The sequence below is a fragment of the Symphalangus syndactylus genome, chromosome 1 (assembly GCF_028878055.3).
Source record: "Symphalangus syndactylus isolate Jambi chromosome 1, NHGRI_mSymSyn1-v2.1_pri, whole genome shotgun sequence".
NCBI lineage: Eukaryota > Metazoa > Chordata > Mammalia > Primates > Hylobatidae > Symphalangus > Symphalangus syndactylus.
The window spans coordinates 54,639,253-54,666,237 of record NC_072423.2 but is presented as its reverse complement, the minus strand read 5'-3'; the positions used below and the strand labels follow the sequence as shown (position 1 = coordinate 54,666,237).

Sequence of the window (26,985 nt, the reverse complement as noted above, 5' to 3'; positions counted from 1 at the left end):
CTTTTCTTTCCTTCTTTCTTTCTTTCTTCTTTCCCTCCTTCCTTCCTTCTTTCCTCCCTTCCTCCCTCCTTCCTTCTCTCCCTTCCTCCCTCTCTCGATTTCTTTCTTTCTCTTTCTCCCTTCCTTTCTTCTTTCTTTCTTTCTTTTCTTTCTTTCTTTCTTTCTTTCTTTCTTTCTTTCTTTCTTTCTTTCTTTCTTTTCTTTTCTTTTTTTCTTTCTTTCTTTCTTTCTTTCTCTTTTTTATAGAGACAGGATCACCCAGGCTGGAGTACCATGTTGTGATCATAGTTCACTGCAGCCTCAGACTCCTGGGCTCAAGTCATCCTCCCGCCTCAGCCTCCCAAAGTGCTGGGATTACAGACCTGAGCCACTGTGCCTGGCCAATGCTGCCATTTTTTGAACATGTGTCCTATGAAGAACCAAAAATCTAGACTACACTTTTACAGAACACTGATTACCTCACTTTTCCTTACGCCTAATTATCTTTCCCCACACCTTAGACCACCCTGCTCTTCTATCCCATAAATGTCCCTAAACTCCATCTTTGGGGATGCAGATGTGAGACCTGTTCTCCCACCTCCTTGCTTGGCGGCCCACATAAATAAATTCTTTCTCTGCTACAAAACTTGTTATGTTCATGGTTGGCTTACTGTGGTATGGCAAAACAGGCCTGGTTTTGTAACTGTCCAAAGGGTTCACCCTGTCCTCTGCCTAGACAGAGCCGATTCATCAGGACAGGGGATTTGCAAGAGAGAAAAAGTAATTCATGCAGAGCCAGCTGTATGGGAGACCAGAATTTTATTATTACTCAAATCAGTCTCCCTGGGGAGCAGAATTTTTAAGGACAATTTAACGGTGGAGAGGGGAGGCCAGTGAGCCAGGAGTGCTGATTGGTCAAATGAAATCATAGGGAGTCGAAGCTGTCTTCTTGCACTGAGTCAGTTCCTGGGTGGGGCCGCAAGATCAGATGAGCCAGTTTATTGATCTGGGTGGTGCCAGCTGATCCATCAAGTGCAGGGTCTGCAAAATGTCTCAAGCACTCATCTTAGGAGCAGTTTAGGGAGGGTCAGAATCTTGTAGCCTCTAGCTGCATGACTCCTAAACCATAATTTCTAAACTTGTGGCTAATGTTAGTGCTACAAAGGCAGTCTAGTCCCCAGGCAAGGAGGTCTGCTTTGGGAATGGGCTGTTACTGTCTTTGTTTTAAACTATAAACTAAGTTTTTCCCAAAGTTAGGTCAGCCTATGCCCAGGAAATGAACAAGGACAGCTTGGAGGTTAGAAGCAAGGTGGAGTCAATTAAGTTAGCTCTCTTTCACTGTCTCAGTCATAATTTTGCAAAGGCAGTTTCAGTTCAGCAACACTCTCACCTTAGCCAGCTGAGTAGCTGGGATTACAGGCACATACCACTATGCCTGGCTAAAATTATTAATTTTTAGTTATTAATATTTAACTTGGCACTGCATACAAACAGTACAAATTTCAAGATGCACAAAAGATCCTACAGTAAAAGTATTTCTTTCATTCCTGTTCCCCAGGAACCAGTTCCCCTCCCTAGCAACAACCACAGTTATTCATTTCTTGTGTATCTTTTCAAAAAATCAATATGCATAAACAGTATATATACATATTGTGCATCTACATATGTTATACATACACATAAACACTTATATCTATGTGTGTGCACATGTATAGTCTTTCAAAAAATCAATGATAGTGTACAATAAATGCAGTTGTGTACTTTGCTTTTTTCACTTAATAATACATCTCAGAGGGGTTTCTCTAGGGCGGTTATAAAGCTGCCTTGCTTTTTAATGGCTGCATAGTATTCCGTTTTATGGAGATGCCTTTATTTATTTATTTATTTTTGAGACAAAGTCTCCCTCTGTCGCCAGGCTGGAGTGCAGTGGCGCAATCTCGGCTCACAGCAATCTGGAGATGCCATAATTTATTTAACCAGTCACATATTGGTGGATATTTAAAATGTTTCTAGCTGGCTAAAGTGGCTCATGAGTGTCATCCAAGTGCTTCGTGAGGTGAAGGCAGGAGGATCACTTGAGCCCAGGAGTTCAAAACCAGCCTGTGCAACACAGCGAGACTCTGTCTCTACAAAAAATTTCAAATTTTTAAATTACCTGAGCATGGTGGCATGTGCCCGTTGTCCCAGCTACTCAAGAGACTGAAGTAGGAGGATCGCTTCAGCCCAGGAGGCCAAGGCTACAGTGATGTGTGAGCCACTGCTTTCCAGACTGGGTGACAGAATGAGACAGTGTCTCAAAATAAAATAAATACATAAATGAATAAATAAATAAAATGTCTCAAAAATAAAGTGTTTCTAATATTTTGCTATAACAAACAACACTACAATAAATATCCATATGTTATCTTGTCTACGTACATTTTTTTATTTTACGAAATACTTTCCATTGGACCTAAAAATGGTGGGCCAAACATTTTTAATATTGTTTTATCTATTCATTGAGTGAATTTATCATACTTTACAAAAACATTTCTCTATGATGAACATTCGGGTTTCCTAATGATTTTGTTAATAAATAAACTTCAGCCGGGCGTGGTGGCTCACGCTTGTAATCCCAGCACTTTGGGAGGCCGAGGCGGGCGGATCACGAGGTCAGGAGATCGAGACCACGGTGAAACCCCGTCTCTACTAAAAATACAAAAAAATTAGCCGGGCGTGGTGGCGGGCGCCCATAGTCCCAGCTACTCGGAGAGGCTGAGGCAGGAGAATGGCGTGAACCTGGGAGGCGGAGCTAGCAGTGAGCCGAGATCGCGCCACTGCACTCCAGCCTGGGTGACAGAGCGAGACTCCGTCTCAAAAATAAAAAATAAATAAATAAAATAAACTTCAAAGAATATAGGAATGTTTTTCTCATTTCTTCAACCCTGCTTCAAATTATAAACTAATTTCTTTTCATCCCTTCTGTGGAAATAAATAAGTGAAGTACATAGTTTTCTAGATGTTTTAAAGAGCTGTAGCTTTGCTTTCCTTCGGGTTGGTTGAGAGATACATTAGTCTTCTTGGTGACAGGACGTTGATTATAGAACTTTCAAATTTTCTTTGTACTAATCTATACTTTTGATATACTTCAGGGATTAGAAACTGAATTGTGAATTTATTCTCAGGCTGACACCATCACCATCACTGTTATCATCATCACCCTTGTCATCTGTAAGTTTAAAGATTCACCAGCCTGGGCAACATGGCGAAACCCCATCTATACAAAAAATACAAAAAATTAGCTGGGCATGTTGGCGTATGCCTGTAGTTCCAGCTACCTGGGAGGCTGAGATGGGAGGATCACTTGAGCCTGGGAAGTGGAGGTTGCAGTGAGCCAAGATTGCTCCACTGCACTCCAGCCTGAATCACAGAGAAAGACCCTGTCTCCAAAAAGAAAGAAAGAAAGAAAGAAAGATTTATTAGGAGTCTTATTGGCCTGGTGTGGTGGCTCACGCCTGCAATCCCAACACTTTGAAAGGCCAAGGAGAGATTGCTGGCCTCCAGGAGTTCGAGACCAGCCTGGGCAACATGGCAAGACCCTGTTTCTTTTTTTCTTTTTTTTTGAGACAGAATCTCATTCTGTCACCCAGGCTGCAGTGCAGTGGCATGATCTCGGCTCACTGCAACCTCTGCCTCCCAGGTTCAAGTGATTCTCCTGCCTTAGCCTCCCAGTAGCTGGGATTACAGGCATTCACCACCATGCCTGGCTAATTTTTTTGTATTATTAGTAGGGACGGGTTTTCACCATGTTGGCCAGGCTGGTCTCAAACTCCTGACCTCAGGTGAACTGCCCACCCTGGCCTTTCAAAGTGTTGGGATTACAGGCATGAGCCACAGTGCCTGGCGAGACCCCGTTTCTACGAAAGAGTCTTATTATATCAGATGCTTTTATCCTCCCATATCCCATTTGCCTGCCTCATTTTGTTTAATAGTTTTATTATTTTCTATGAATTTTTATGCTTCTCATCTCTACAGCAGAGCCTTAGTGAAAAAATGCATAGATTTTTTAAAATAAAAGACAATCTAGAATTAAAATCTGGTTCTACAACTTATTTCCTATGTGACTTTTGCTAAGTTAAATAATCTGAACATATAAAATGGAAATAATAATATTCACCTTGGCCGGGCGCGGTGGCTCACGCCTGTAATCCCAGCACTTTGGGAGGCCGAGGCGGGTGGATCACGAGGTCAGGAGATCCAGACCACGGTGAAACCCCGTCTCTACTAAAAATACAAAAAAATTAGCCGGGCATGGTGGCGGGTGCCTGTAGTCCCAGCTACTCAAAGACGCTGAGGCAGGAGAATGGCGTGAACCCGGGAGGCGGAGCTTGCAGTGAGCCGAGATTGTACCACTGCACTCCAGCCTGGGCGACAGAGCGAGACTCCGTCTCAAAAAATAAAAAAAAAAATAAATAAAAATAAAAATAAAAATACAAAAAATTAGCCGGGCGTGGTGGCGGGTCTGTAGTCCCAGCTACTTGGGAGGCTGAGGCAGGAGAATGGCGTGAACCCGGGAGACAGGCTTGCAGTGAGCCGAGATCGCGCCACTGCACTCCAGCCTGGGCGACAGAGTGAGACTCCTCTCAAAAAAAAAAAAAAAAAAAAAAAAAAAAATTCACCTTGTGAGATAATTATTGAAAGACATGTATAAATATGAATATATTTGTCACCTCTCACATGCCAGGTCCTCTAGCCCTCAGAGTAGCCACAAGCAGGATAAATAGGAAGGCAAATATAGCAGGCAATGAAAAACTAAGACAATAGTATGAGATGAATGTAATGTGGAAAGTTTTCCAAGGCCAGGCATTGTGGCTCATGCTTATAATCCCAGTACTTTGAGAGACCGAGGCAGGAGGATTGCTTGAGCCCAAGAGTTCATGACCAGCTTGGGCAGCATATTGGGACACTGTCTCTACAAAAAATACAAAAGTTAGCTGAGTGTGGTGACACATGACTGTGGTGCCAGCTACTCAGGAGGCTGAGGTGGAAGGACTGTTTGAGCCCATGAGGTTGAGGCTGCAGCAGTGAGCCATGATGGCACCACTGCACTCCAGCCTGGACAGCAGAGCAAGACCCTATCTCAAAAAAAAAAAGAGAAGAAAGAAAGAAAGAAAGAAAGAAAGAAAGAAAGAAAGAAAGAAAGAAAGGGAAAGAAAGAAAAAGAAAGAAAGGTTTCTAAACTAAGACCCAAAATTTGGCCAGGGGCGGTGGCTCATGCCTATAATCCCAGCACTTTGGGAGGCTGAGGTGGGTGGATCATGAGGTCAAAAGAGAAAGACCATCCTGGCCAACATGGTGAAGCCCCATCTCTACCAAAACTACAAAAATTAGTCGGGCGTGGTGGCTCACACCTGTAATCCTAGCTACTCAGGAGGCTGAGGCAGGAGGATTGCTGGAACCCAAGAGGCAGAGGTTGCAGTGAGCTGACATCGTACCACTGCACTCCAGCCTGGAGGACAGAGTGAGACTCCATCTCAGGGAAAACAAAGACAAAAAACAAAAACACCCAAATTTGAGAAAGTTGAGGTATGAATGGCAGAATGTTGGGTAGGAAGTGTTAAGTCCAAGAGAAAAATAAAAGCATGATAAAGGCCTTCAGTCAGAGAGAACTTAACACACTCAAGGATTGAAATAAGTAGGGGAATTTAGGAGCCTGAAAAATAGGGAGGAGAGTGAAAGCAGCTAAGACCCCCCAAATAGTTACTTTGGAAAACCTTACTGTTGGTCCATCCAATTGTTTCATCTCCTTTCTTGGTATAAGAACCCTATTTATGTTGTTTCAGAGAGCTGAGGTGCCAAGTCCTATGGAATAAATAATGAGTTTAAGCCAATCAGAGTGCTCCCATTCTCTTTAGCTAGTGACTGATTTAGGATAGCAATGGTGCCCAATTTTGACCAATTAGATAGGAAGGGAAGTCTGCAGAGGAAGGCCTCTAGGAAGCATTTTTCTCCCATATAAAAAAGGAGAGAGCTACAAGGGGGAAATCTTACCCTTTCCTTTTTGTTTTTGGAGGTTGTATATAGAGGTGACTGTTTCAGCCATAAGGGAGACATGCTGAGGATGGCAAGGGGCTGAGGCTGCGAGGACATAATTGAGCTGCTGAGACATCTCTGGAACTGTTTACACCTGGACTAATTTACCATATTTGATAATAAATATCTTTTTTTTTTTTTGAGATAGAGTCTTGCTCTGTTGCCCCAGGCTAGAGTGCAGTGGCATGATCTCAGCTCACTGCAACCTCCACCTCCTGGGTTCAAGCGAGTCTCCTGCCTCAGCCTCCTGAGTAGCTGGGCTTACAAGTGTGTGCCACCATGCCCGGCTAATTTTTGTATTTTTAGTAGAGATGGAGTTTCACCACATTGGCCAGGCTGGTCTCGAACTCCTGACCTTGTGATCAGCCTGCCTCTGCCTCCCAAAGTGCTGGGATTACAGGTGTAAGCCACTGAGCTGGGCGATAATAAATATCCTTACTAAATGAGGCACTTTTAGTTGAATTTCTGATTCCTGCCATCGAAAGTAAGTCTTGCGGGAATTTTCAGATAATATTAAGGATTTGGAATTTAATCCTAAGGATTAGGAGAGCTATTAAAGGATTTTGTGCATGGGGTGACACAAGATGTTTGGTTTTCAAAAGATCACTTTAGTTGCCATGTGGATAATAAACTGAAGAGAGGCAATGATGGATGCAGGTAGAGCAGTTAGGAACTATTGCCATAAGTCACACAAGAGAATGCAGTGATTTAAAATAAGTGGTGGCTATGGAAATAGAAGAAAATGAGCATGGTGGCTCATGCCTGTAATCCCAGCACTTTGGGAGGCCAAGGCAGGCGGATCATGAGGTCAGGAGTTCAAGACTAGCCTGGCCAACATGGCGAAACTCTGTCTCTACTAAACATACAAAAAAATTAGCTGGGTGTGGTGGCATGCGCCTGCAATCCCAGCTACTCAGGAGGCTGAGGCAGGAGAATCACTTGAACCTAGGAGGCAGAGGTTGCAGTGAGCTGAGATTGCACCACTGCACACCTCCAGCCTGGGCAACAGAGAGAGACTTCATCTCGGAAAAAAAAGAACTACTGAGATACATATTGGAGGCAGGATTGTGATTATGATTGATTCAACGTGAATGAGGAAGAGGAAGAAATCAAGGATGACTTCCAGGTGTCTGGACTGAGCTATAAAGTGGATCACAGTGCCATCTGCTAACAGAGAGATCAACCACTGGAGGAGGTGAGGAGGTGGCTACTATAATGAGTTCATTATTGGAGACATTGGGCTGAGGGTGTCTATGTCAAATGGTCAGTCATGTAAGCTATTGGGCTATTGGGCATTTGAATGGCTTGGGGTAGAGATAAAGATGTGAAAGTTTTTGGAACCGAAATAGTGACAGAAACTGTGTGATTTTTGAGAGAGACAGAAAGATAGAAAGAGAGAGAGAGGAGAAGGGAAAAGGTCCTAAGACAGAATCCTAGGATCTCCAGCCCAGAGCCAGTGGAGAAGGAGACTCTGGCAAGGGAGAAGAAACAATAGCCAGAAAGAAAGAAGGAAAGTCAGAGTGTTTCCAGAAGGAGGGGATGGTCAGGACTGGCAAACATAGTTGAGAGGTCAAGCAAAAAAATAGCTGAAAAGAATCTATTGGAATTAGTTACATGAACGTCACCAGTGACACTGATAATAAAGCAGTTTTTGGACAGATGGAGGTGGAGAGGTTGGTTCAGACCCCAGACTGGACTGAATAAGAAGTGAATAATTAAGAAATGATGACAAAATGTACAGGATCAGATCAAGAGATTTGGCCTTGAAGGGGATATGGGGCAGGAGTTGAGGCATAAGTGGGATGAAAGGGAGGTTTTTGTTTTCCTTTTGAAGATGGGAATAACTATCTTTTCATTTTATTTCCCCCCACCGCCTGCCCCCACCACCCATGCTCCAGCTCTATAGGTCTTTCCTTTCTTTGGTCCTGCCTCATTCACTGTTCCCAGTCCACGCTTTTTCCTAAATCTTTGAACGGCTCACTTCTTTTCATTATTCATGGCTCTGCTCAAATGTCACTTCATCCAAAAATTCTTCTCTGAGCTTATTCTTCTCCTCATTGTCATTTACTGTTTTATCTTCTTCATGGCTCTGATTATCTGAAATGATTTTGTTCATTTGTTTATGGACTGATTACATATATCTTCCTTTTGTTTGTTTTTTGTTTGTTGGTTTGTTTTTGAGACAGAGTCTCGCTCTGTTACCCAGGCTAGAGTGTAGTGGTGTGGTCTTGGCTCACTGCAACTTCTACCTCTTGGGTTCAAGTGGTTCTCCTGCCTCAGCCTCCCAAGTAGCTGGGACTACACGCATGTGCCACCACACCCGGCTAATTTTTGTATTTTTAGTACAAAAATTTTTACTAAAGAAATGTTATATTTTTAGTAGAGACGGGTTTCACTATGTTGGCCAGGCTGGTCTTGAACTCCTGACTTCGTGATCCACCTGCCTTGGCCTCCCAAAGTGCTGGGATTTCAGGCATGAGCCACTGCACCCGGCCTGTTTTGTTTTTTTGATACAGGGTCTCCCTCTGTTGCCCAGGCTGGAATGCAGTGGCATGATCTCAGCTCACTGCAGCCTCCACCTTTCGGGTTTAGGCGATTCTTGTGCCTCAGCCTCCCAAGTAGCTCACACCCAGCTAAGTTTTGTATTTTTAGTAGAGACAGGGTTTCACTATGTTGGCCAGGCTGGTCTCAAACTCCTGACCTCAGGTGATTTGTCCTCCTTGCCTCCAAAGTGCTGGGATTACAGGCGTGAGCCACTGCCCCGGCTTGGTTTGTTTTTTGAGACATGGTCTCACTCTGTCGCACAGGATGGAGTGCAGTAGCGTGATCTTGGCTCCTGTGCTCAAGTGATCCTCCCACCTCAGCCTCCCAAAGTGCTGAAATTACAGGCGTAAGCCACGGTACCTGGCCTATATCTCCTAATTAAAAGTAAAGCCTGGAGTAAAAGCCACGGTACCTGGCCTATATCTCCTAATTAAAAGTAAAGCCTGGAGTAAACTGGGTGAAGTTTATGGCCTGTTAAATACATACATGTATTATATGCGTTATTATATCCCATGTGTTATATATTATTGTATATGTGTATTATATACTATGTACTATTCTTACAACTGTATGTGAATCTATAATTATCTCAAAATAAAGTTTTGGTTTTGTTTTTTAAAGTAAGTTCTGTGAGAACTGGGATTTTGTTTGCTTGTTGACAATTGCATCTTCATCACTAGAACTGAGTCTGGAGTGCAGTGGGCACTAAATAAGTCTTCGTAAAAAGTGTGAATTAACGCCCGGCTAATTTTTGTATTGTTAGCAGCGACGGGGTTTCACCATGTTGACCAGGCTGGCCTCAAACTCCTGCCCTCAAGCAGGAGTTTCAAGCCCGCCTCGGCCTCCCAAAGTGTTGGAATTACAGGGGTGGGCCACCGCGCCTGGCTGATCACGTTTAAAGGGCGGGGTGGGGAGAGTACAAACAACAGAGGAAATCCTGAGCCGCAGAGGAAACTGGAGATGGCAGGGTTTAGCACTAGAATCTCTGTAGGAGAGGTAGGATTGGAATCCGAATCTCCAGGACTCTTTCCACTACCCAGCCTATCTCTCCATTAACGGACTATTGATTGGATGACAGAGTAGCGATAGCACCGTCTTAGGAGACGCCCAATCATAGGTCATAGGTCATTTTTGCAGCCTATTGTGATTACAACAGTGGAGGATGGTCCCATGCATCACCTTACAAGCGCGGCTGTTTTCTGATTATCATTAAGCGTGGCCACGCCCGCACTTAACTTCTTACAGTAGGGAAAGCAGCTGTGTGTGATAGCTTGGAAGGTTTACTGCTGCCTCAAGTCCTCTTCTCTGCAGTTGAGGTTTCAGGTTTCAATCCTCCCAATACCACAAGACAGAGCACCGGGCGGCTGCCGCCTCCGCCTCCGCCTCCGCCCCTTAACCTAGGCGGCTTGCCGAAGATTTCAGCCCCGCGGCCGCGCGCTCGCCGTGCTCTAGAGCAAGGTTGGGCGCAGCGGCGGAGGTGGCTTCTGGGCTGCGCGAGCTGGCAGAGCTGGGAGGCGGCGATCGCAGCTGGGCCGGGACTTCCTTCCTCCACCGCACGACAACAAAACAACCCTGCGGCAGGCACTGAGTGCTTGGCAGCTGTCTCGGCGAGAGGCACAGCGATGGGCTCCGTGCTGAGCAGCGACAGCGGCAAATCGGCGCCCGCCTCTGCCACCCCGCGGGCCCTGGAGCGCAGGGGGTACCCGGAGTTGCCCGTCACGTCCTTCGACTGCGCCGTGTGCCTTGAGGTGTTACACCAGCCTGTCCGGACCCGCTGTGGCCACGTGTAAGTTCCAGGGGAGCTCGGTTTGCGCCCACCCCTAAGGAGAGCGATGTGGGGAAGCTGAGGGCATGGTGTGGGGAAGGAGGGGGACGGAAGACAGCGTCTTAGGAAATTGCCGCAGGGAGAAACCTGGACCCGTCGGATGCAGGACCACGGGGAAAACGCCGGTCGGAAGGTGACACAGGATTTCGGGAGGAGAAAAAAGAAACAAGCGGGCCCTGTAGCCCCCTTGTGCTGCCTCCTCCCGAAGCCCAGGTGCGGAACTCCAGAGAAGGGGATCCGGGCACGGGTCCCGCCCAGAGCCAGGGCTCGCCAACTGGGGAGGGTGCTCTTGGCTGGAGAACCAGCGCTCCCCGGGCACGGAAAGGAAACGAGGTCCAGCTACAAGGCAGGGGCTCCCGCAAAGCGCAGTTACCCCGCTGAACACGGTGGAACGGGCTGCGCTTCCCTCTGCCCCAGAAACCCAGGTCCGTTTTGTTTTGCTGGAGCTGTGCACGTGTTCCCAGAATGCCCACAGAGGCTCGTCTTAAGCAAACGCGGATCTGTGCAAAGTGTCTTTCCACCCCCACCCCTGCTACCCTTTCCCAACACAGACACCTAGCCCCTCAAAGGGCAAGTCAAACTGGAGCTTCCGAGTGACTTTCTACAATCGTTAGAGTTTAACAACCTGCTAGGGTGGGGCTTGGACGTTAGCCGCAAGCCCCTGAATGTACTCCTTCAAAACCCAGCCACAGACAGGAGGTGGCAGGCTACCTGCTTTATGCACGGTCTCTCCAAACCGGCGGAAATTACAGAGTAAAATAACTTTCTCAAAACCGCATAGTACTTAGCTAAAACTCGCAGTTGGTGCAAAGCCGTGGTCGTTTCTAAGACGAATTTAAAAGTCCCTATATAAAATTGGCACATCCTTAATGTGTGTTTGAGTAACTGGTGGAGTTGGATCTGTGAATTTGTGCTCTGTTTACTTTGTGTGTGTGTGTGAAAGAGAGAGAGACGTAGTCCGGTTCTGTCGCCCAGGCTGGAGTGCGGTGGCGCTATCTCGGCTCACTGCAACCTCCGCCCACTGCAACCTCCGCCTCCCAGGCTCAAGTGATTCTCCTGCCTCAGGCTCCCGAGTTGCTGGGATTACAGGCGCCCATCACCACACCCGGCTAGTTTTTGAATTTAGAGTAGAGATGGGGTTTTACCATGTTGGCCAGGCTGGTCTTGAACTCCTGACCTCAATTGATCCACCCACCTCAGCCTCCCAAAGTGCTGGGATTAAAGGTGTGAGCCACTGCACCCAGCCTTCTGTCTTTGCTTTGAATTTTGTTTGTAGATACGTGTGTGTGTTGTGTCTGCACAGATCAGGAGCGGAAGCCCACTTAATGTCCTTTGAAGGGTGACTATAGCATGATGAAGCCCTGTGCGATACCACAGTGGCTTGTACCAGCATTTGGCTTAGCAGGAAGAAAGAAATAGCGTTATTATGAATGCAAGTGCACAACATGTTTTTGAGGACCACTTTTGAAAGGATTTAGGTAGTCCTTTATTTATTTATTTATTTATTTATTTATTTGAGACGGAGTCTCGCTCTGTCACCCAGGCTGGAGTGCAGTGGCGCGATCTCGGCTCACTGCAGGCTCCGCCCCCCGGGTTCCCGCCATTCTCCTGTCTCAGCCTCTCCGAGTAGCTGGGACTACAGGCGCTCGCCACCACGCCCGGCTAATTTTTTTGTGTGTTTTTAGTAGAGACGGGGTTTCACCGTGGTCTTGATCTCCTGACCTTGTGATCCGCCCCCCTCGGCCTCCCAAAGTGCTGGGATTATACAAGCGTGAGCCACCGCGCCCGGCTAGGTAGTCCTTAAAAACATTTTGTGCCCTTGCCTTCAAAAGTTTTGAGGCCGGGCGCGGTAGCTCACACCTGTAATCCTAGCACTTCTGGAGGCCAAGGTGGATGGATCACCTGAGGTCAGGAGTTCGAGACCAGCCTGGCCAACATGGTGAAACCTCATCTCCACTAAAAATACAAAAATTAGCCAGGTGTGGTGACCCGTGCCTGTAATCCCAGCTACCTGGGAGGCTGAGGCAGGAGAACTGCTTGAACCTGGGAGGCAGAGGTTGCAGTGAGCTGAGATGGCATCATTGTACTCCAGCCCCGGCAACAGAGCAAAACTCAGTCTCAAAAAAAAGAAAAAAAAAAGTTTTGAAAGGACTTAGGTGATCCTTAATACCTACAGCCTTGTATCTGAAAAGCAGTTTTCACCACTGCCCGTCTGTGAGCCAGGGACAAAAGTGTGCAGCCTGCACAATGTATAAATAAAGAGTGCTTTGGGTATTATTTCGTAGCTGTATTTTCAAGGCCTGTTTCAGCTTTGTTCTTAAAACTCGAGGCTTAAATTTACCCTCCTTTCTGATTACTGATGTTGTTGCTCAGCTGTCCAGATGTAGCTTATTAACATAATACCCACAGGCCAGTCTGGAAGCCAAGATGGGCTGTGTGAATCATAAAATATATTGATTATTTTAGGGCAATAACAGCCTAAAGATACCTCCATTTAAATTGAATCATTATTAGCATTAAAACTTTAAAGTTGTGCAAAACATAAACAGTGGGCGTTTTGAAGATTTGTTTTGGAATAGACAGCTTTGCTATTCAATGATCTGACTGGAGATTGTTTTCCCGGTTTGGACTTTGAATATTATAATTTGCCATTTACAATATTTTTCCTTCTACTAAAGGATAATATAAATTTGCAAAATGTTAAATTTTTTGTTTAATCTTTTTCTTTGTTAAAGTGAATAGGAAACTAGCAACTGGAAAAATAGTCATAAAATACCATTACAAGGGCTGAACAAATTGCCTTTCCTCTCTTTACTGTTCTTTGTTTTGACAAATCTATGTCCATTGTTCTGGTTGTGGGCAGAATTTCCATATTCCTCCTTTTGGCAAACTTACTTGGTCTCCTTCCACTTTATAAATGTTAACCAGAGTCCTTTCTGCAGTAGAGATTGTGAGCGTTAATACCATTTGTACATTCTAAATGAATTACTCTTTTCCATTGAAATTAAGTTGGAAAACGAATAAATGCAAATGAACCGTCTGTATTTTATTAGCCCATATTGAAGCTACATTTCCAGACACGTTGAACTAGGTGGTTTATGCTGATTTTTGTTTGTAAACCTATTTCACATCAAACAAATTTAATAATAACAACAATACCTTGAATGAATATGTACAGAGCACTTTATAAGTTGTATTGTGATGCGGTAGTAACTGGCCCTTACAGAAAGCTGGATTTGAAATTCACCTCTGCCACTAGCCAGCTGTGTGACCACTGTAGGGAAATTTGAATTTGATTTTTTCCCCTAAAGGTTTGATCATTTGAGTCTGTGAAACAAACTGCTAATAGATTAACAAGGGGGGAAAGGCCCACAAATGTATTAATGTGCATATGGGCATGGGAGTCATACAAAATATGAAAACTGAGAGAAAGGGCCAGATGCTTGATGCTTTTATACCATCTTGAGGTTACAGCAGAATAGGGGCTTGGAACATGGTTATGGGAGGGAGAGAGAAAGAAGGGGCTGGGGCAAAGATGGTCTAGTTATGCAGATGAAACTTCATAGATAGCAGCTCCTAGAAAGAAGAGGCATGAGCCTGTGTTAAGTTGCTCTGTCAGACCTTCATAGGTGTCAGACTTTCAGTTAATAATTTCCTAGGTACAGATAAGGGGGTGCCTCCAAGAAAGCCTGGTTGTTTATTTCACCAGTGTAGATTTTCTCCACAGATACAAGTCTCCTCCACAAAAGGCAGCTTTTCAGGGTTATTCCTTTATGCGGTAATATATCAAAGAAGTACATTTTGGGGTGAAATAGTTTCAGTTTCCTTTAGTCCCCCATTTAAAGCTTAATTTTTAAAACATTTAACATTTCCTTTATTTATTTTTATTATTTATTTATTTATTTTTAGAGGTGAGATCTCACTCTGTCACCCAGGCTGCAGTGTAGTGGTGCAATCATGGCTCACTGCAGCCTCTACCTCCTGGGCTCAGCAATCCTCCTGCCTCAGCCTCTCATGTAGCTGGGACTACAAGTGCCTGCCACCATGCCTGGCTATTTTTTACTTATTTATTTATTTTGAGACGGAGTCTCGCTCTATCGCCTAGGCTGGAGGGCAGTGGCGTGATCTCAGATCGCTGCAACCTCCGCCTCCCGGGTTCAAGTGACTCTCTTGCCTCAGCCACTCTAGCAGCTGGGATTACAGACATGCACCACCACACCTGGCTAGTTTTTGTATTTTTTGTAGAGGCAGGGTTTCGCCATTTTGCCCAGGCTGGTCTTGAACTCCTGAGCTCAGGTGATTTGCCTGCCTCGGCCTCCCAAAGTGCTGGAATTACAGGAATGAGCCACTGCACCCAGCCAAGAAAGTGACAATTTACATACGGCAAGGTCAGGAATTTTTTAAGGGAACCATATACACAGGGTACCAGGCCAATCTTTTTCTAAGACTGTTGGCTTTTTATTGTCAATTTCAGTCCCTCAAAACATCTAAGTATAACATTCCAGTTAAAGCCTTGCTAAAATAACCACTGTCTCCAATTATGTCCTGTTCAGACTGTTACTGAACTTATGCATGTAACTGTATTGCCATGAAATAAGAATACTCAAAAACCGGTTTGTAAATCCAAAGAGAAAAAGGTAAATTATTTTGCTCACCAACGTATACTTGGCCAGGTGCAGTCGCTCATGCCTGTAATCCCAGCACTTTGGAAGGCCGATGCAGGAGGATGGCTCGAGACCAGCAGTTTGTGACTAGCCTGGGCAACATAGCGAGACCCCATCTCTACTACACAAAAGTCTTGTTCAAAAGAGAAAACCATATTTTACTTTTGAATCAATATATCAATAATAAAGCTAATTTAAATAAAACCTAATAAACAAGTCCATCCAATTTTCAGTGAGCTTTGACCACACGAGATAAGATTTACGTATCTTTTATAACCTCTTACGATTTTTCTTCTATTTCCAACTTTCTATATTCATTTAGTTTTATCTATATCTTTTTTTATTCTTTCAATTTGAAACAATGCTTAAATAACTTCCAAACTAGACACAATTAGTTTTCCATTAACAAAAAAATCACACTTTATGCCATTCTTTTTTTTTTTTTTTTTTAAGATGGAGTCTCACTCTGTCACCCAGGCTGGAGTGCAGTGGCATGATCTTGGCTCATTGCAACCTCTGCCTCCTGGGTTCAAGCGATTCTCCTGCCTCAGCCTCCTGAGTAGCTGGGATTACAGGTGTGCACCACCACACCCGGCCTCATGCCATTCTCATAACCTTTCTCTCCAAAAACATATCTTGCTTTTTTTGTATATTCTGCCTGAAGAATTGTTTGTCTTATTTCTAGTAGTTTTATTTGTTTGTTTTTAGAGACATGATCTAAGAACAAACTACTCAGTGATGTGATCATAGCCTACTGCAACCTCAAATTCCTGGGCTCAAGCAATCCTCCTACCTCAGCCTCCTGAGTAGCTGGAACAACAGGCATGCCCCACCACACCCTGCTAAAATTTTATTTTTTTATAGGGACAGGATCTGCCTATGTTGCCCAGGCCAATCTTAAATTCCTAGGCTCAAGTGATCCTCCTGCCTTAGCCTCTCAAAGAGCTGAGATTACAGGCATGAGCACTCCCAAACTGCTGGGATTACAGGCATGAGCCACCACACCCAGCCAACCAACAATTTAAAACTAGCTTTATTGCTGGGCACAGTGGCTTACACCTATAATCCCAGTACTTTGGGAGGCCAAGGCAGGCGGATCACTTGAGCCTAGGAGTTGGAAACCAGCCTGGTCAACATGGCGAAACCTTGTCCCTACTGAAAATACTAAAAAATTAGCGGGCATGGTGGTGCACGTGGAGGCTGAGGTGGGAGAATCGCTTGAACCTAGGAGATAGAGGTTGCAGTGAGCTGACATCGCACCACTGCACTCCAGCCTGGGTGACAGATTGAGAGTCGTTCTCAAAAAAACAAAAACAAACAAACAAACTTAGCTTGATTTACCAAAGATTACTAAAGTCATATGAACTTTGAAAAACATTTGGGATAGTTAATTTGTGAGTACTCATTTATTTAGAAGTCAGTTTGGTACTACAGACTATACAAACCCATGTGTAAACATATATATACATGTAGACACAACATATATCACATGCACACACCAGTATCCAAAAGCCAAAGAGATTAGGAAGTTTAATGCAGGAGAGCAGAACTTTAGACATGAGAGGATGGAACCTGCCCATGGCTTCTGTGGCTCAGTGAGAAGACAGAGGACCCCCAATGGCCAGGCGTGGTGGCTCACGCCTGTAATCCCAACACTTTGGGAGGCGGAGGTGGGGGGATCACCTGAGGTCAGGAGTTTGAGACCAGCCTGCCCAACATGGCGAAACCCCGTTTCTCTAAAAATACAAGAAAATTAGCCAGGGGTGGTCGCAGGCACCTGTAATCCCAGCAACTTAGGAGGCTGAGGCAGGAGAATCACTTGAACCCAGGAGGCGGAGGTTGTAATAGCCAAGATAGCGCCACTTTACTCTAGCCTGGGTGACAAGAGTGAAACCCTGTCTCAAAAAAAAAAAAAAAAAAGACAAGACCCCCAAAGAGGGGCGATTGGTGGCTTTTGTGTTTGTGTATGCATGTGTGTATGTGTTCCTCAAGGGATCTCAGGGTTCATAGAAGTCCCCTATAGGCCTCTTGATGTGGTATCAAAAGTGGCTAAAAGGAGGAAGGACAGAGGGGAAGGAAATGGAAGAACAAGTCTTAGAGGAGCCAATTTGGGGAGATTTTAAGCTTTCAAAATGCCAATACAGTTTTAGTTAGTAGGAGTCTGAGGAACAAAAAAAGGTCTAGTTGACTAAGAAGTTCCCAAGGGAGAAACAGGATTTGAAAGAGAACAGAGAATATCAGCTATTAATTAAGCTGGCTTTTGACCACAGAGCCATCTTTCTTAAAAAAAACTGTTTTTTTTTTTTTTTTTTTTTTTTTTTTTTTTTGAGATGGAGTCTTGCTCTGTTGCCCACGCTGGAGTGCAACGGCGCAATCTCGGCTCACTGCAACCTCCGCCTCCCAGATTCAAGCGATTCTCGTGTCTCAGCCTAAAATATCCTTTTAAATATGCAAGCAGCAAACATTTTGTCCTCTGAGCACCCAGTCTTTTTTTCTTTTTGAGACGTAGTCTTGCTTTGTCATCCAGGCTAGAGTGCGGTGGCCCAATCTGGGCTCACTGCAACCTCTGCCTCCCAGGTTCAAGCAGTTCTCCTGTCTCAGCATCCTGAGTAGCTGGGACTACGAGGGTGTGCCACCATGCCCACCTAATTTTTGTATTTTTAGTAGAGACGAGGTTTCACCATGTTGCTCTCAAACTCCTGACCTCAGGTGATCTGCCTGCCTCAGCCTCCCAAAGTGCTGGGATTACAGGTGTGAGCCACCGTCCCCAGCCTGAGCACCCAGTCTTTTGTGGGAGCAGACAGAATGGTAGCTGTGGCATTTCATGCCTCTTTCTCCCCAGACCCTCCCAGCACCCCCTCTCTAGGGGGTACCTACCTCTCCTCACCTGTTTGGTTCCCAGCCATAGCAGGAGGTATGTCTCTCTGGCCCCATAGAGGAAGCAGATTAATGGGGAAAATGTTACTATCACACTCTAAATATAAACCAACGTTTTAACCAAAGGAAATAACTCAAAATCAAAACAAATAAGAACATTTGAGACTGAAATCAAGAAGCTCTTGATGGCTTCAACCAAGGTTTCCTAAGAGTGAGCAAAAGTTGCAACCCTTTCAAAATCCAGATCATTCCCTACAACAGCTTAAAGAAAGCAAGGTTTTGCCAGCCGCAAATGGGGTACAACCCACATTTTTGTCTGGCCATGTTCTCTAGGGTTTAAGACAGAGGAAAACAACAGCTGGATGAGAGGCTTACAAAATGAATGGGTACCCCAAAGGTTAAGAAGTCATACAAATATAAATTCAAAACAATTCAAACTAATTTTTTCCAAGCGTTTCTTTTATTTTTCCTTCCTGAGTTAAAGGATTTATGTCTCCTAGGGACTTGTTCCCTGAAAGGGAATTGAATCCAGGCTGCAGTGGTGAAAGTGCAGAATCCTTACCACTAGACGACAGGATGGAGTCTTTTTTTTTTTTTTTTTTTTTTTTTTTTAACAAATTTCATAAGGAATCTAAAGCATGCAGTTTGAGTACAAAGGATTTTAACTTTGTTTTAAATCTGATTTCTACTTTTCAAAAATCTTGCCGAGGGAGTTTCTAACCTGTATTCCTTTTGTATCTTTTCATAGGTACCAATAAGGTAGCTATTTAAGATGTGAGCTCTAAAAAGTTTTCTTTTAAATATAGCCATTCATTTATTTTAAAAGCAATTCAAACCAATACGAGAGCTAATTTATATGTTTTTCCCTGTTGATCCAAATTTAGAAAGGGTAAAACACAGAGACTTATACCATCACATTTGACCAGGCACTATAGGCAGAGATCGGAGAGGAGAACTGACTTGGTTAAAAAAAAAATGAGTTTACAGCCGGGCGCGGTGGCTCACGCCTGTAATCCCAGCACTTTGGGAGGCCAAGGCGGGCGGATCACGAGGTCAGGAGATCGAGACCATCCTGGCTAACATGGTGAAACCCCGTCTCTACTAAAAATACAAAAAATTAGCTGGGCATGGTGGCGGGTGCCTGTAGTCCCAGCTACTCAGGAGGCTGAGGCAGAAGAATGGTGTGAACCTGGGAGACAAAGCTTGCAGTGAGCCAAGATTGTGCCACTGCATTCCAGCCTGGGCAACAGAGCAAGACTCCATCTTAAAAAAAAAAAAATAGGTAGTGGTCCATGGTAAGTCATAGAATGTACCTAATTTTTATTTTTATTTTTTATTATTTAATTTTATTTTATTTTTTGAGCCAGAGTCTCATTCTGTCACCCAGGCTGGAGTGCAGTGGAGCGATCTTGGCTCACTGCAACCTCCACCTCCTGGTTCAAGCGATTCTCCTGCCTCAGCCTCTTGAGTAGCTGGGACTACTGGCGCATGCCACCACGCCCAACTAATTTTGTATTTTTAGTAGAGACAGGGTTTCACCATTTTGGCCAGGCTGATCTCGAACTCCAGACCTCAAGTGATCCACCCGCCTCTCCTTCCCAAAGTGCTGGGATTACAGGCGTGAGCCACCCCACCTGGCAGTGAATGTACCTAATTTTTAGAAAATGAAACTCTGTTTAGGATAATTCTGAAATACTTTCAGGTAAATGGATTGAAACGTTCAATTTGTGGTCAAGTAGGAGCAGTAAAGCCTACATCAAATTGGTAGTTTCCTAAGTAGAGTCTGAGAGTCTTCCTGATGAGTTTTAAATTGATCCAGAAATATGCATGAGTGGCTTTCATTCTTACAGGACATTTGCAATCCCAGTGTAAACCAAAAATAAAATTCTAAGGCCCCCAACCAACTGAATGGACCTTTCCTCTCTGCCAAGGGCATTCTAAAGTAAACCAGAAACACTAGTTCACGCCATGATAGGAATGGGTATTTATCAAATACTGCAGACTGGGTAATAGATAAAGAAAAGAATTTTTTCAGCTCACAGTTCTGGAGGCTAGGAAGTCCAAGAGCGTGGTGCTGGGACCTGGCTAGAGTCATCCCCTGGTGGAAAGGTAGAAAGAAGTTGGCATAGTGGGAAAATGCACATGAGAGCTCACTTATTATTTTATTTTTTAGAGATGGGGTTCTCACTGTGTTGCCCAAGCTGGACTCAAATTCCTGGGCTCAAGCGATCCTCCTGCCTCAGAGAGTTGGCTTTTATAGCAAAGCCACTTCTGCAAGAACAAGCCCACTCCTGTGATAACAGCATTCATCCATTCATCACAGTGGAGCCCTTATGACCTAAATGCCTCCTGAAGGCACCACCTCTCAATACCACCACAAGAGGAACCAAGTTTTCATGCTTGAACTTTGGGGGGACACATTCATTATATCAGGCCTCCTGGTTATACAGGCACATTCATGGTCTTATATTTGTGGCTTCTGCTTGTTACTGGGAAGAACTGAGGTTTCTTGAAAAGACTACAAAATTTGGGGCCTACCCAAACTGTTTAAGGATCAGAGCACTACTGTCTGTGGCTGCATAAACTTGGCACATTGCTACACTACTCTGAACCTTAGTTTGCCATCAATAAAATGAGGAGAAAGCACAGCAGCATTTTATGAATTATTGTAGGAGTCTACAATAATAGGGGATAATGTATACAACTGTCCCCCATAGGGCTCGGCACCAGTATTTGTATTCTGCTTGCATTGGCATACAACTCAAATTGTGAAAAAAAAAAAAAAAAAAAAAAAAAAAGGGAAAACTGCTAGTTGACAAAAAACAAAATGTTATCTGCTTGCCTCTAAATAATGTAAGCAAGTAATCCATGTCAGAACCATAAGAAATGTTAATTGTGAGTTGAGCATTTGAACCGTTTGTCATAAATTTCATTCAAGACTACATTTTGAGAACCAATTCTTAGAGACTCAGTAAGGTCAGATTGTACCTTAGAACTTATAATCAGCTGAGATAGAAAGAAGTAAAATATGTGTAGCAGAGAACTTAGATTTCTTGATCTTAAAATATTGATCTTTCCAACTGGGGTAGCTGTGGTGGTGGAATAAAAGGTTACTGAAATTTGGGTCAGAAAACCCCAGCTTAAGACCAACCAAGTTCAAGCACTTTTTTTTTTTTTTTTTTGAGAGAGATGGAGTCTTGCTGTTGCCCAGGCTGGAGTGCAGTGGCACGATCTGGGCTCACTGCAGCCTCTGCCTCCTAGGTTCAAGTGATTCTCCTGCCTCAGCTTCCCAAGTAGCTGAGACTACAGGCGTGCATCACCACACCCAGCTAATTTTTGTATTTTTGTTTTGTTTTGTTTTGAGACGGAGTCTTCCTCTGTCACCCAGGCTGGAGTGCAGTGGCACGATCTCGGCTCACTGCAACCTCTGCCTCCCAGGTTCAAGTAATTCTCCCACCTCAGCCTCCCAAGTAGCCGGGATTACAGGCACCCACCACCACGCCTGGCCAATTTTTGGTATTTTTAGTAGAGATGGAGTTTCACCATGTTGGCCAGGCTGGTCCCGAACCCTTGACCTTAGGTTTACAGGCAGAAGCCACCATGCCTGGCTGTATTTGTTTTTTAGTAGAGACAGGGTTTCACTCTGTGTTGGCCAGGCTGATCTCGAACGCCTGACTTCAGGTGAGCCACCTACCTCCCAAAGTGCTGGGAATATTGGCGTGAGCCACCGTGCCTGGCCAAGCTCAAGCACTTTCTATGTATGTGATTTTTTTCCCCCCAAGCCAAACTTTATCCAGCTTTATTAAAGATACTTTCCATAAACAGTTACGGTATTTCAGTCAGGACATGGGCAGACAATCCTTAACAGTATACAACAACTTTCAAATGCCCTTCTTCAATGGACTACCAAAAAACATAAAGCCACTTTAAAACCCAGTGGAGGGCTGGGCTTGGTGGCTCACGCCTGTATAATCCCAGCTACTCGGGAGGCTGAGGCAGGAGAATCACTGGAACCTGGGAGGCGGAAGTTGCAGTGAGCCAAGATTGCGCCATTGCAGCCTGGGCGACAGAGCAAGACTTCTGGCAAAAAAAAACCCCCAAAACCAAAACAAAACGAAAAAACCCAATGGAGCATTCATTTGATACTCTGAACAAGAAAGTTTAGGGTGAGGGTTGACATTTCACATTTAGCATGTTGTTTAACATGAGCCGACCCTGACATTCAGGGAATAAAATGAAAATGGCAGAATTTGTCTGATGATATACAATGTAGAAATTGAGCCACTGCTCTTTTGAGGAGCCCCATCTCAGTGGCATCACTGGAAAGTCCAGATTGCCTGACATGCTGGTAACCAATTATTGGGGGCCAGGCCCCAACAGGTATCTAGGTTTAACAGAGTTAAGTTTATGCTGAAGATGGAAAGGGAGAAGAGGACATAGAAACAAATTTGTTTTACCATACCACAAGACTCTTGTGCCAAGGTATCTGTGTTTGTCAAAGTCAGGGAATCCCTTCTCCTGGGAGCTAAGAGGAAGCCTCTCAAAACTAGAAGGGAACACCAGCCTGGTCAACATGGTGAAACCCCTCCTCTAGTATTAAAAATACAAAAATTTGCCAAACAAGGTGGCTCATGCATGTAATCCCAGCTACTTGGGAGGCTGAGGCAGAATTGTTTGAACTCGGGAGGTGGAGGTTGCAGTGAGCTGAGATCATGCCATTGCACTCCAGCCTAGGCAACAAAGCAAGACTCCGCCTCAAAAGAAAAGTCTGGGCACAGTGGCTCATGCCTGTAATCCCAGCACTTTGGGAGGCCGAGGAGTGCGGATCACCTGAGGTTGAGAGTTCGAGACTAGCCTGACCAACATGGAGAAAACCTGTCTCTACTTAAAATACAAAATTAGCTGGGCGTGGTGGCGCATGCCTGTAATCCCAGCTACCCGAGAGGCTGAAGCAGGAGAATCATTTGAACCTGGGAAGTGGAGGTCGTGGTGAGTTGAGATCTTGCCACTGCACTCCAGCCTGGGCAACAAGAGTGAAATTTCATCTCAAAAAACAAACAAAAAACTAGAAGGGAAAGGTGTTTTCCCCACATCAGTCCAGCTTCTAGACGTTCTATTAGTGACAGTTACTGATATCCCATCCCCAGAAAACAACAATGAAGTGTACTGTGTGCTAACAATATAACTTAAAAAAAAAAAAGAAAACCAAATTCTGCATTTTTATAAAACTTGATAAAAAATAGTATTTCAAACTGTACAGTCACCACAAGTACATAGTTACCACAAATGCACACACTTCACCTGGCACCTCCAGCACCTTGGCTTCCTGTACCTGGTCTGTTTAGGCATCTGCATTCTCTGCAGGGTTATTCCCCTCCTTGCCAGCATCAGTTCTTCCCTTTTTCTCTTTGGGTACCTTCTCTCCCTTCTTTGCAAGGGCCTCCTTAGACTTGGCTTTGGAGAAGCAGATTTAACAGACAACCTTGCGGATCTTCTCTGTGGTTCATCCTTCACCTTGGCATTATCTCCTTAGCATCCCGCTCAGTCTTTCTCTTGAGCAGGGCGGCAGCTGCAGCGGGACATAAGCCCTGGGTAAGGGATGCAACAGCGCATAGGTTATAGTCGGTCTGGGGGTTATTCTTGCTTCTTCTTCACACTGTTCCTTTATGTGATCTTGCAGAAGCAACTTACCCTGTATGTGTCTTGGTTTCCTTATCTATAAACGGAAATAATGATCTTTCTTGGGAGTTTATTAAGGTTAAATGAATTAAGGTATATGGAAGTGTTTTTAAAAACTTTTGTAGAGAATCAGTGTATCAAGCTTGAAATTAGACATAAAAAATTACTGGCCGGGCACAGTGGCTCATGCCTGTAATCCCAACATTTTGGGAGGCCAGGGCGGGCAGATCACTTGAGGTCAGGAGTTCAAGACCAGCCTGGCCAACATGGTGAAACACAGTCTCTACTAGAAGTGAAAAAAAATTAGCTGGGCATGGTGGTGCACACCTGCAATCTCAGCTACTCGGGAGGCTGAAGCAGAAGAATTGCTTGAACCTGAGAGACGGAGGTTGCAGTGAGCCGAGATTGCGCCTGGGCAACAGAGCGAAACTCTGTCTCAAAAAAAAAAAAAAAAAATTCCATACAATAACAAAAATAACTAGAAGGAAAGGGTAGGAACCAAGGCAGATATGGAGTTCTACGTAAAGGGAGAAAAGTTCCATGTGGTTGCTACTGAATCAGTCATTATTCACTGTGTGCAGTGTTCAACTTCCAGAGACATGGTCTATACTTGACTTGGCTTGCCAGGTGCTCACGCCTTCAGTAGGAGTTGGTAGGCACCTCGATTGAGGTCCCACTGAGACTATATGTAATATAAGAGGTATTGTTCCTGCAGAGCAAGAGCAGGATGCTATTGCAAGAAAAAAGAGGAATGGATGCTGGACAGGTAATAAACAACAAGTAGATGTCTCAATCACTGCACAAGTGAGCATCCTCTGTGTGCTAATGTAATTTGACAACAGATGCAGAAGAGAATACTGTTACAAATCAGTCATGATCCAAGCCAAATTCAAACATAATAAGAAAAAAATAAAGAGGAAATGACTAATATAATTAAGAGTTAAAGAGGAAAAAAAGAAGAAGAATGGTTTGGAGAATAGCTGTGCCTGCCCATCACTAAAGTTTATCATCAGCAAGTATTTAAATACTACCCAGTTGCCCATTAACAACCGAAGGGTAAATAAATTTGGGTGTATTCATACAATATCCTTCACAAAATTAGAATGGACAATCTCAACTATATACAACAATATAATGAATCTTTTGACCATAATATTGAGCTAAAGAAGACCAAGAATACATACCAGAGGGTTCCATTTATAGGAAGTACAGAAACAGGCAAAACTGATCTTTGTTATTAGAAGTCAGTGATTACCACCACCAAGGATAGTAAGCAGGGATGAGAAAGCTGCGGTCTATAGGCTGGTACAATGTTTGATAAGTATAATTTTTAGATGTTAAAATACATTTTATTTTTTATTTTTTATTTATTTTTTTTGAGACAGAGTCTCGCTGTCGCCCAGGCTGGAGTGCAATGGCGCGATCTCAGCTCACTGCAGGCTCCGCCCACTGGGGTTCACGCCATTCTCCTGCCTCAGCCTCCCGAGTAGCTGGGACTACAGGCGCCCGCCACCTCGCTCAGCTAATTTTTTGTATTTTTAGTAGAGACGGGGTTTCACTGTGTTAGGCAGGATGGTCTCGATCTCCTGACCTCGTGATCCACCCACCTCGGCCTCCCAAAGTGCTGGGATTACAGGAGTGAGCCACCGCGCCCGGCCTAAAATACATTTTAAAAAGTCAATGATTAGAGGGGATAGAATTGTGTCTGGAGGCCGGGCACAGTGGCCCACGCCTGTAATCCCAGCACTTTGGGAGGCTGAGGCAGGTGGATCACCTGAGGTCAGGAGTTTGAGACCAGCCTGACCAACATGGTCAAACCCCATCTCTACTAAAATTACAAAAAAATGGCCAGGCATGGTGGTGGGTGCCAGTAATCCCAGCTACTTGGGAGGCTGAGGCAGGAGAATTGCTTGAACCTGGAAGGTGGAGGCTGCAGTGAGCCGAGATCGCGCCATTGCACTCCAGCCTGGGCGACAAGAGCAAGACTCCATCTCAAAAAAAAAGACGAGGGGAAATTTTAGGGGCTGGCCATGCTGTTTTTGTTATAGGTACTGGGTATATGGATGTGTTCGGTTTTGAAATTTCATTCAACTATATGCTTATGGTATAAGAACTTTCCAGTATGTATAGTACACTTAAAATTTAAAAAGCCTACCTTTTGACATGTATTAATACTCCCAAATAGATATTATGTGCTGAGTAGTTTAAGAGGCATCATGTCATGCTGATGTGTATAAATTACCTAAATGCTCATTTTTATTTCTATGTTGATGAAGCCTTCAACAACTCCTATAAATAGGTCAGAATTTTCTGGAAATTTTGATTATGTTAAGATTTCATAATGAGCACCTTTAAATAAACCAGAGAACATATTTCTTGACGAGGAAGGAAAGAAGAAAGAAGGGAGGGACGGAAGGAGGGAGGGGAGAGGGGAGGGAGGGAGGGGAGAGGGGAGGGAGAGAGGGGAGAGGGGAGGGAGGGAGGGGAGAGAGGAGGGGAGGGAGGAAGGGAAGGAAGGAGAAAATGGTTTTATAGGGAATTATAATGTGTCTGGTATTTTTACTTCCTTGACTTCCTGCTATTTTCTTATGTGACACACAAAACCCCACAGAAGAAAGACATATTTTCCCAAGAAATTTGAGGTAAAATCCGATTTAGACATTCTTTAAATTATCATTTAAACTTAGCCTATAGGAAAGCTATTTCATCCACTTTGAATTCTTACTTTTCTTGAAATGCGTGAGAAGTGCATGTGGTAAGAGTGTGTGATTCCAAAGAAGTTTTACTGGGAAGGTAAGCAATTCTCGGGAAGTGTAGGGTGCAAGTGGACCTGTAATTTGGTAGTATGGCTCATGGGGTACAAGGTGTCATTAAATTACAATTTACACAAATGAATACATGGTGGTGGCTCCTTATAGCTTTCAAGGAAAGTGATGTATTTTTGGTCTGTTTGGGGTAGATTCTGCCGTTCCTGTATTGCTACCAGTCTGAAGAACAACAAGTGGACCTGTCCTTATTGCCGGGCGTATCTTCCTTCAGAAGGAGTTCCAGCAACTGATGTAGCCAAAAGAATGAAATCAGAGTATGAGAACTGCACTGAGTGTGACACCCTGGTATGTGACCCCACCTGTGTTCGTGGTTACCAGCTTAAGTCCCTGCGAAAGTTATCATTTCACCTCTGCTTCTGACCCCATGGTACGCACCTTTTTTTTTTTTTTTTGAGACGGGATCTCACTCTTTCAGCCAGGTTGGAGTGCAGAGGTGCGATCTCGGCTTACTGCAACCTCTGCCTCCCGGGTTCAAGCGATTCTCCTGCCTCCACCTCTGGAGTAGCTGGGACTACAG

At 44.4% G+C, this 26,985-nt stretch overlaps 1 protein-coding gene and 1 pseudogene across 4 annotated transcripts in view; both read left to right on the top strand.

Moving 5' to 3' along the window:
• LOC129458883 (epsin-2-like) overlaps window positions 1-25,362 on the top strand; it is a 75,867-nt pseudogene extending 50,505 nt beyond the window's left edge.
• The window catches only part of RNF125 (ring finger protein 125), a 56,392-nt gene continuing 38,976 nt past the window's right edge, over window positions 9,570-26,985 (top strand). For all 4 annotated transcript variants that reach the window (XM_055235215.2, XM_055235207.2, XM_055235198.2 and 1 more), the window contains exons 1-2: window positions 9,570-10,381; window positions 26,600-26,753. In XM_055235215.2, the coding sequence (XP_055091190.1) occupies window positions 10,218-10,381; window positions 26,600-26,753 (318 nt within the window). In that variant the 5' untranslated portion in view covers window positions 9,570-10,217. The remainder of the gene's footprint in view (window positions 10,382-26,599; window positions 26,754-26,985) is intronic.